At 42.6% G+C, this 10781-nt stretch overlaps 1 protein-coding gene across 2 annotated transcripts in view; it reads left to right on the plus strand.

Annotated features, from left to right (window-relative positions):
- Positions 1 to 487: 487 nt before the first annotated feature.
- Positions 488 to 10781, plus strand: part of LOC104958120 (FACT complex subunit SSRP1) — a 12996-nt gene continuing 2702 nt past the window's right edge. Inside the window, exons 1-16 of one of the 2 annotated variants that reach the window (XM_010785828.1) lie at positions 488 to 566; positions 1343 to 1422; positions 2260 to 2445; positions 4590 to 4695; positions 5066 to 5259; positions 5353 to 5453; positions 5655 to 5784; positions 5892 to 5995; positions 6245 to 6373; positions 6455 to 6676; positions 7252 to 7324; positions 7447 to 7452; positions 9145 to 9277; positions 9356 to 9401; positions 9502 to 9637; positions 9733 to 9906. In XM_010785828.1, the coding sequence (XP_010784130.1) occupies positions 1369 to 1422; positions 2260 to 2445; positions 4590 to 4695; positions 5066 to 5259; positions 5353 to 5453; positions 5655 to 5784; positions 5892 to 5995; positions 6245 to 6373; positions 6455 to 6676; positions 7252 to 7324; positions 7447 to 7452; positions 9145 to 9277; positions 9356 to 9401; positions 9502 to 9637; positions 9733 to 9906 (1794 nt within the window). In that variant the 5' untranslated portion in view covers positions 488 to 566; positions 1343 to 1368. The remainder of the gene's footprint in view (positions 567 to 1342; positions 1423 to 2259; positions 2446 to 4589; positions 4696 to 5065; positions 5260 to 5352; positions 5454 to 5654; positions 5785 to 5891; positions 5996 to 6244; positions 6374 to 6454; positions 6677 to 7251; positions 7325 to 7446; positions 7453 to 9144; positions 9278 to 9355; positions 9402 to 9501; positions 9638 to 9732; positions 9907 to 10781) is intronic. The other variant, XM_010785830.1, reaches the window with a different exon arrangement.

Raw genomic sequence — 10781 nt, forward strand, 5'->3', positions numbered from 1 at the left:
GTAAATCTATCTGTATAATATTTTGAGTTTGATTTGATCAGGGCTTTTAGTCACATCTAGTCTGCTCTGTATCATTCAGCTGCAAAATCTCAACAGTTTTGCCTATTTCAACGTGTTGTATGTAATATTCTCCTTCACTAGTATTTTTAAGCAAGTATTACAACTGTACTGATGTATATTCTTTGCTAAGTACTGTTTTATATTACAACTTCGACGTTAGAATAAAATACTGTAGAATACGCGATTTCTCTGGATGAGTTGTGCGCCACCCAGTGGTGGTGGGTGTTCACTGCAGTCAGCTCTACCATGCACAGACTCTGCAACAATTTCAAACAGGAGTTGTCATGATTATCTCGATAACTCATGCAACGTTTATACACTAACAGTGTAATCGAAATCAAGTCTTATTGTTTTTTTCCCTCAATTATATGTCTTTAACACTAAAAAGTACATATTTTCGCCAAACCGGAAGAACATACATACAGCTCACGATTCTTTCCTGTGACGTAGTGCTAGCTCCCGATGCTACACGCGGGAAACAGGCGAGGCATCTCATCACACTGACAGTAAGACATGAAGTTTTCAAATCGTATTTTATTGCTTTTTTAGATCTTCCTTTTGAGATATGTGTAAGTAGCGAGGCAATTTATATCACCTACGTGCGTAATGCTGAGCTATTTTGTTTGCACATGAACTGTGAATATCACTTTATGTATTTGCACTGGCCTAGCTCTGCTGGAGCGCTCGATTTGATGTACGCTGTGTCTTTGCAGGAGCGGTGTTGTAGCGCGACACGACTGTTACTGTTAAAATGGAGCACTCACTCGAACTCATTGCAACAACGTATAAAAAGAAGCGCACCTAGTGCAGTTGAAGTTAGCCTAGCTATTGTTAGTGCCGCAGCGTGGGTTTTAGTTATCGATTTTATTCGTAAATGGTGTTACCGAAACGTTACTAAGCGGTTTGTGTCTAAAGAAAATAACAAAGTAACTATGCTCAAGATACAGCTAGCTAACAGCTAAGGCTAACTATTGGCCAGCGTTAGCTCACAACTCTGCTCTGTGCTTTAAACTGAGAGCACAGGTACGTTAGCTAGCATCAGTCGGAAATGTGATGAACGTTATCACAAAGAAAACCAAAAGCTACCAGACAGAAATACAATACTGAGTCTTGTATTTTTATTATTATTATTAATCTAAATCTGCAAAAGTAGTTCAAGGTCTCAAATAAATGTAATAGATTAAAGATGTGCAATATTTTCGTCCAAAATGTAGTGGAGAGCAAGAATAAATAAGCATAACAAGTCATTTGTCTTATCTTATTCATTTTCTTTTGTCTGTAGAGCATCAGTCGTTGCCTGTAGCCGAGATGGGGGACACACTGGAGTTCAGCGACATCTACCAGGAGCATAAAGGTTCCTGGGTCAGTATCCTCATCAATCATCACTGCTCTTTAAACTGATATATAGACAGGAACTGTACTGGGAATCGGCTCAGAATAATATCCACTCAAAGGTGGATATTGACTTATTTAAAAAAATTAAAAAAAATGCTAGCCCAGCAATGTTTTAACTCTAAATGTCTGTGCAGTAAAAATGTGTTATCCTGAGTATTGCTTGGACATAGGTAAGAATACAATTCGCTGACATTAAATTAAAGATAACGTCACAACCGTACTGTGTAAAGCAAGGGTCTGAAATGAAAAATGTGCTTTATAAGCACCGAAATTCTTACTGGGGTTTAAAGTTGATTATCTAGAATAAGGGCTCTCAATTTATGGATCTATGGTTCTGCAAAAACCTTTTTATGCTGATTTTAAAAGTACATTTATCAACTTTTGGCAAAAATGTGTTTGTGTTAAAAATAAACAATGTAATTCTTGTTAAGAAGTTTTACACAGTCTGCAATAAACAGATTTTTTTAAACAAGAATCAATTAATTTGCAGATTTATTTCATTTGATCAGTTGTCTATTAAATGTCAGAAAAAGACAAATATTAAGTTGCATTTTCTCAGAGCCCCACATTTTCATTATGCTTGTTTTTTCTGACCGACAGTCCAAATCCAAAGTTAAGTTTATTATAACTAAAGACATATAATATTTGCTTGTTAAAAAAAGACATAATTTAAATCGATCATCAAAATGTAATTTTAGTTTTTTCGCCAATCAATGGCTTTCTTTTGGGGCTTAAAATCACAGCATTTTAACCCAAGTCCTGTGTCTTCTTGTGTTTGTATCTGTATCTCTTTTGTCTCTGTAGAATGATGGGCGGTTGCGTTTCAGCAAGCAAACTGTGGTTTATAAGAGCAGCAAGACGGGGAAGGTGGACAGCATCCCGGCTGCCGAGCTCAACCTGGCCCACTGGAGGCGAGTGTGTTTAGGTCATGGCATCAAGCTGGGCACCAACTCGGGACATGTCTACAAATACGACGGCTTCAGGGACACGGTGAGAACGTTTAGAAAAAGAAAAAAAGGCAGGTTTTTTTTATAGTGTTTGATATTTAGACGTCTGTTCCGACCCTCAAGCTTGTGACCGATGCCAACTTCATTTTTCCTTTTGGGATAGATAAACAGACTCTAAATCTCCCTGGTTGTATTTTTCTCTTTCTGGGAAATAATTGTTACCTTACTCGGAGGAGAACAAGGCCGTAGTGGAATATTACATTCAGACACACACTGCTGGTTTGTTTAGCGCTGTGTTTATGACAAGGGATGTAACAAAAGCCGATAAACAACTTCCTTCCCGTGTCTTGACATTTCCATGGAAAAATGCTACCATCTTGCAAAAAGGCTGCCACTTGTGTATGTGTGTGTGTGTGTGTCTTGTTATCAAAAGTATGTGAATGATTGGCCCTTTACTCCAAAGCTCCTAATGGGATTAATGAGGGAAACCAGCGCTAGCATGTGTGTTCTATAAACATTGTAATCATCGGCTCATGTGAGTCAGTGTTTATATCAATCCATTTAAACAATTTGGCTCAGAAGACAGACGTGAACAAAAATGTGGTTGTGTTTGTTTTTTATCACCCTCAGTTTTTGTATTTCCCCTGCTGCTCTGAGTGTATGGGGAATGTCAGCACGCAAGTGAAATACTGGCATGGAGGAGCGGGTATAGCCTGCAGTCTGGCTGCGAGCGGTGGGGTCTCCTGGGGTTAATCAGCGTACTTCTTTGGAGATGGATCCTCTTGTCCCTGAGCGAAGGGCGTGATGTCATTGTTTATTATCCCACAGCCAGTGTCAGTAATCGAGAGTTGGCTGGAGCTGAAGCCGCTGGCGAGCTTTACAGGAGCCTCGTTACATTTGTCCTTTTGAAGAGTCAAGAGAACGAGCCTTTGTCAGAGAGGCTGTAACTGTCTACCTGATGACCAAGGGATCTAGAATCCTATCCATCTATTCTGTTAGCGCTGCTTACAAATGTCGTTTTTTATTGGCCCAACACATCTTGCATTGAATGTATGCAGCTGCCTGTTGTGGTTGCAACTTGTAGTAAGGTCAGGTAGACTTTTTGATACCAGAACTTTATATTAAGTTTAGGGCAAAAGCGGTTATTCACCTGTACAAAACAAGATAAGAGTGCTTCAAGTCCGTTAATCGAGGAAGCGTTTGTAATGCTTTTTTTCAATGCATGTCTACTACGGTAAACAGACTGTAAGTTGACTGAAATGTATTTAGTAGAAGACGGCCCACAGCAAAAGCTTTACCCAGTTTTCTCAATGCCTCCAATGTTGTTGGGAGAGACTGGATGAAAACTGTATAATAAAAGACAGACGGTTATGTTGGGTAAGACTGTGTGTGTGGGTCTGTGTGTGTGGGTCTGTGGTGGGTAGTGGGGGGTCTGTGTTTATTATGATTAAATGAGCGGAGCAACAACGAATCTGCCAAAACTATAATGAGGAGTAGAGAAACACTCAACAGCAGGCCTGATGAGCACACTGGGAGTGAACACACACACATTCACCCATCGACACAAACAGGCCTCTTCTGCACAAACTCTCAATTTGTTTTTCATGCATTTACACATCTGCTCACACATGCTCTCCTATCTAAACAATGCCTTAATCCAGGCTAACAAACAGGCTGATGAACGCACACTGGCTCTAATTGGCTGTAATAACCTTATGGACAGGCAGATATCCAGGTGCATAAACCCTGTTTCCCACAGAGTCGCTACACTGCACTAACTCGCACACCACAATCACTTCCACATGTGTGTGCACTGAGAGGACACTGGCTGTGTGTGTGATTGAGCATGTGTTTGTCACTGTGTGGGTCCTTCCCAGTTGTAAGCGGGCCTGCAGGATAAATAAACAGGCTGATTGTCAGCGTCGGAGGGGAAGGCAGATGGATTACATTCACCTCCAGTGTTCCCAGGAGGCCTTGGCGGCGGGCGCGGTTAAAATGACGTCTTGATTAATTAGCCCTCCGTCGCTTCACCCTTTTTGGAGGGTGTTTTTAGGCTTTGACCCATGCAGTGCCAGTGTGTTACCCCCTTACTAACATGTTGCATTTCCTCCTTTTTCTTTTTATCACTCCCTTGCTTCGGGTGTCACCCCCTCCTCTCTGCTCCCCTTCTTACTGCTCTCCCATCAGGATTTAGAGAAGATCTCTGAGTTTTTCAAGACCAACTACAAGCTGGAGGTGATGGAGAAGGACATGTGTGTGAAAGGATGGAACTGGGGAACAACCAAGTTCTCAGGTAAAAAATAAAATGCACTCGACAACCAAAACATCCTGTCCAGTGAAGTTGCAGCAGGATTTGTTTTTACAGGGTCGCTGAATACTCAATTAACTATTTTGTCAGTTGAAAATAGAGCAACCAATAGTCATAAGATACTCAGTTTAATGTTAACCAAATAGAAGGATCTAAGCTATTTGTATGTTTCATCAGATTTGAATGAGATACAGTACACTTCATAATGGCAGTACAACAAAGGATCCATCCAGAACGCACACATTTCCATAAGACACCATAAACATAGCTTCTAATTAAAAGTATCTACTACTACAGCACCTCAGTGTAAACACGTAGATAAATGCCATGTTCCTGTTTCTCTCTCCCAATGCAGGTCCACTGTTGGCATTTGAGATAAACGACAATGCTGCGTTCGAGGTCCCACTGTCCAACGTGTCCCAGTGCGCCACGGGGAAGAACGAGGTCACTCTGGAGTTCCACCAGAACGACGACACCGAGGTCTCCCTCATGGAGGTCCGATTCTACGTCCCACCCAGCCAGTCTGATGAACGCCAAGACCCCGTGGAGGTGAGGAAGGATGTGCTTCTACTTTAAGTGCATTTTTTTGTTAACATTTGTGTTGATAATAGTGCTAATAAGTGTGTGTGTGTTTTCCTTCAGGCATTTGCTGAGAATGTGTTATCTAAGGCTGATGTGATCCAGGCCACAGGAGACGCTGTGTGTGTCTTCAAAGAGCTGCAGTGTCTCACACCCAGAGGAAGGTATGAGATCAACACAGCTTTCCTTATTTATTATTATCCAATCCATGAACTACTTTCATGAATGAATGCATTGTTGGCTCGGGAAACTACACAAGTTGTAAGAAGACAAAAGGTGAATTCCTAACTCACTCGTCCACAGTGCTGTTGTTCACCTTAGATTAAGGATATATTGATCTCACCTTTCTCTTTTCCCTCACTCAGATACGATATCCGTATCTACCCGACTTTCCTTCACCTCCACGGTAAGACCTTTGATTACAAGATTCCCTACACCACGGTCCTCCGTCTATTCCTGCTGCCACACAAGGACCAGAGGCAGATGTTCTTTGTGGTGAGTGGACTTTCTTTTCTGTCTCTCTTTTTCTTCCACTTGTTTTTTTTCTCTCGATCTTCCTCACTCAATGTCTCCCTGTTGTCCTTTCTGTGTCGTCTGAACAGATCAGTCTGGATCCTCCCATCAAGCAGGGTCAGACGCGTTATCACTTTCTCATCTTGCTCTTCTCCAAGGAAGAGGAACTCAGCCTCACCCTCAACATGAGCGAGTGAGTAACTGGCAGTAAAGCAGACCCTGAGTTAAGGGGCTGCATCGAGCAGAGTGCAAACTGAGCTATGGTTGTGTTGGGGGGCTCGTATGAAAGTTCTGTTGCCTTGGTTACTGAAGACCGCTTATTACCTTGATGAAGTGGTAAAGCATGTGTCCACTAGAGGGAAGCAAAGGTCTGGAAGAGTCAGTCACTTGACATGAATGTAACACCAGTAACTTCATCGGTTCTTTGCTTTGTTTTTAACAGGGAGGATGTGGAGCGCCGTTTTGAGGGCAAACTCAGTAAAAACATGTCGGGGTCTCTGTATGAGATGGTCAGCCGGGTGATGAAGTCCCTGGTCAACCGCAAGATCACTGTGCCCGGAAACTTCCAGGGGTAAGCGCCCGATAGACACACTCAAACCACGTTTACTTACAGACTCGGTAAATCCTAATAATGTGCCTCATTGCTCCGCAGTCACTCTGGGGCTCAGTGCATTACCTGCTCCTACAAGGCGTCCTCAGGCCTCCTCTATCCCCTGGAGAGGGGCTTCATCTACGTCCACAAGCCCCCCGTGCACCTGCGCTTCGAGGAGATCTCCTGCGTCAACTTCGCCCGAGGAACCACCACAACGCGCTCCTTTGACTTTGAGATCGAGACAAAGCAGGGAAACCAGTTCACCTTCAGCAGCATTGAGAGGTGAGGACTGCTCTAGTGTTTTATCATATTTAGTATTCTGGTATCTTTTATAAACCACTTTTAGTTGACCATAAGTCTGATCATTGAAGTCTTTTAGTCAAAGAAAACCGTAGCTTTTTCATTATAATTTTAGTCCTGCCAGAGGATCGTCTTGTTTTTTCCTCCCAAGCCAAATAGGTGTTTGCACTGATAACCCTTTTAAGTTACTGAGTCCTTCTAGCTGTGCTCATTGTTTGCAGCCGCTGTAGTCCTGATATGACACGAGCAGCGCAGTTTTAGCCCTGTTTATTTTGTCCGGTAAAGATTTTGGTAAACTTTTCAAAGACGTTTCGTCGTGTTATCGTATTAGTCATGGAACAAATGGAACAATCCGCTACACACAGCCCTCTGTCACCCAGAAACAAGTTCAGCATACAAATTGGTCCAAAGTAAAGTCCAGTATCTTAAGGTGTAAATAATACATACAAACAATTAAAAGCTAATCAAGCATGAGAACAGAAATGTCATGTAGTTGTGTATTTAAAATGACTTTTGTTTAAGTCAAAATAACCCCGGTATTTATCTTTTCCTTACAGAGAAGAGTACGGCAAACTGTTTGACTTTGTAAATGCCAAGAAGCTCAACATCAAGAACAGAGGCTTCAAAGAGGTAAGTCATATACACACCTCCCAGTTTGTTGGCAAATACATTCCACAAGTTTTGTCAGAACTTCATCCCAGATATTCATCCCTGTTGCCCTTCTCCTGTGTGTCTGTCCGTGTGCCCTGTAGAAGAAGGTGGGTATGGTCATGGGCGTCATGTGTGTGAACTCTACGCTTGATTTTGATCGGAGTGATTTCTGCTTGCATGGCGTGCCGCTGCGTGTGTGTGTGTGTGTGTGTGTGTTACTGAGGAAGATTTCCCATTATCCTGATTTTGGTTAGGGAATACCAATACAATTGCTAAGTGATTTATGACTAATCAATGGGCTTGGATGGTGAAGGAGTGTGAGACTGATATCTAAGTGTGTGTGTCTGTGTGTGTGTGAGAGAGTTGGTTTGCATCGTGCTGACTAATGTGTGGCCCGGGGGCTTTTGGTGTGCTTTAACACTCAACAAAGATGCCTAACGGAAGCCTTGGTGATTGCCTTGAGGCCGTCCTTTTGACCTAAACGAGTTCCTGGTTGGTCTGACGTCAGATAAAGCAGTGACTCTGTTTCTGTGGAAGAGACCATCTATTGTCATGGAGACGGGGTCAGCAGAGAAGGTCAATGAAAATGAATGGGGCCTGCCCTCCATTTCCTGTTGGTTTCTAATAAGAGCCTCCCTGACTGGTGGTCTGCCCCCCCCCCTGGAGGATACAGCTTTTGATGCATGGAGAATGAGATGTGACTGAAGAACACCGTTTGGTTTGGTCTACTACAGTTACATGCCCACTAATATCCCAACTGTTGTTTCAAGGTCGATCCAGGTCGTATAAACGTCATATTACATTTTGAGTTCCAAACTTAAGACATTTAGTCTCCATTTGGGGGTTATCGTCAGTGTGGGACACTCGGAAAATAAAATAGTTCCTTCATTCATACCTGGAGTGGATGTCGGGGAGTTGTTGCATTCATTCACAGACAAGTGACACACACCCATACTTTCTGCATACGCTCGCTCGCTTTATCGTTCCCTAGAATCGCCGACCGCACAATGGCTTTTGGCTGAATGGAGATCATTCCTGGGGGCAGATGTGCAACATCGTTATTGCTGACTAGCAGTCGCACACATACACTCAAACTCTTTCGGCCTTACTCGCTAGTGTTAAACACAACCTGCGCACCAAGTTACTTCTTAGTTTAAGAAACATTTAAAAACATTGAAGAGCAAACCCTTCACCAGAAACACCAACACACGCCACAGGCCCTTTTTAACGGCCATCATTTTAGGAGGTCGTTGAAGGAATGAAAGAGGGTGGCTCGATTTTATTGACTGGAAATCTAATTCTGAAACCTGAAAATAGGGCCCCTTTAAGTTTCCTGAATCTAACCGGGATCCATCCTGTGAGCGAACATTACTTCAAACAGTAAGAGTGAAGGATCAAACACCCTCTGTCGTGAGGCAGGTGTTTGTGAAGCGTAACCCAACATTGTGGGTTTTTTTCCATTGTCAATAAATCAAGTAAATTGTTTCAATCTTTTGTTTCATAAAAATAATTGGAATAGTAATCATTGGTGGTTTGGACGGTTGGAGAGGTTTTTAAATGATAATCATTGTTTTTTCTTTTCTTTGTGACATTTCTCAGTATCTTTCTAAACTCTTTTCTCAAGTGATTATTGGACAAATAAAATAATGGTTGATTGCGGCCCTGAAAGAAGTTTATTTTATCGAGATGAGCTTTTCCGCCCTGCTTGTGGGTCATGGAGGACTCTTCTTTGCTGATGCTGTATTGTGGGTGGGGTTTGTTTGTTTGTTTTTGTTGCTGACTGTGAAGTTTACTTTCAGGGCATGAAGGGTAAGATCGACGAGTACAGCGACTCGGACGAAGACCAGCACGATGCCTACCTGGAGAGGATGAAGGCCGAGGGAAAGATCCGAGAGGAGGGCAACGACAGCGCCGACTCGGATGGCGAGAGCGGTGAGTGACGTCTCCGTGCGACAGGTACAACATGTCTGCTTAAGAAGACCTGAAGTTCTGATTGTCCGTCCTGTTTAGATGAGTCGTTTAACCCCGGAGAAGAAGATGATGACATTGCAGAAGAGTAAGTGACTTTATCTTGAACTTGCTGTCTCTCTTTGGAATCTTTTTTTCTTTCTTTCTGTCACTCACTTCTTAAACGTTTTTCCACTTCCGTCAATCAGGTACGACAGCAATGCCTCAGCGAGCGAGAGCGGCAGTGAAGATGGCGACGATAGTGATGAAACAAAGAAGAAGAAGAAGAAGGAGAAGACGGTCAAAGTGGTGAAGGAGAAGAAAGAGAGGAAACCCCGCAAAGAGGTGAGAGAGCACTTGGGACGGGAAGAAAAACAAGAGAGAAAGAAGACGAGTTCAAGCAAGGCATTAACCCTCCCGTCTTTGTTCCATGCGAGTAGAAGAAGAGGAGGCCGAAGGAGGTCGGCGCGCCCAAGAGGCCGATGAGCGCCTACATGCTGTGGCTCAACGCCAGCCGAGAGAGAATCAAGTCTGAGAACCCCGGCATCTCCATCACAGAGATCTCCAAGAAGGCCGGAGAGATGTGGAGGACGCTGTCCAAAGAGGACAAGGAGGTGAGGCAGGATACTCAGGAAGGAGGGAGGAAGGGAGAGGGAGGAGTTTAGCTCCCCTCCTCTGTTCTCTAACCCTGGTGAATGCATCACCATTGTGTGAGAGAACGACATAAAAGCAAAGTGTGCAAGTTTTATGAAAAATCATTTGGATTTTGAAGTACTTGTACTCTGCAATCATTCAATATGATGGTTTATGGTGTCTCAATGAAATCCTTTTGTAATTAAATCATATATCATGATACGCAATAACATCTTTTATTTTGATAATGACGCATTCAAACAAACGTATCTGAAAATCTGATTAAATTAGAAAAATAATTAGTACTTTTTATTTGTCAACTCAAACGGGAAGATTCAAAAAAAGGCTTTAGCATGCGAGTTATTCCATGTTGACTTGGATTGGGTTTATAAAATGTTATATTGTCTGAGATATGAAAATAAACCCAATTAAATATTTTTCACATTTGTTAGGACGCCTACGTTTATCTAAGATAATGTGGAACATGTGGCATTTTTATGCATTTAGTTTACAAAAAGAATGACGATATCAAACCGCTTTGAAGTAAAATAATTGAAATCACATCCAGATGTGTTTCATTGTCATTGCATCTGTGCCACATTACAGACATTACAGAGCCTCTAGCTGACGCTGTTATCCAAAGCAACTTACAATAACTGCAATAATCCAGTAAAGATTCAAACTAAGGACATTTTGTAATGATTCTTTTCCAAGGTATAAGCCAAACAGGCGGGTCTTCAGTTTGCAACAGAAGACTCTGCGCTCCTGATATCAGCTCGTCCACCACCTAGCACAGGGGTTCTCAACCTTTTTTCCCCAAGAGACCCCCCCAAATGACTCCTGTTGGAAGTTGCGC

This window comes from Notothenia coriiceps, unplaced genomic scaffold (assembly GCF_000735185.1).
Source record: "Notothenia coriiceps isolate Sejong01 unplaced genomic scaffold, NC01 NC01_scaffold00028379, whole genome shotgun sequence".
In the NCBI taxonomy this organism is placed as follows: Eukaryota; Metazoa; Chordata; class Actinopteri; order Perciformes; family Nototheniidae; genus Notothenia; species Notothenia coriiceps.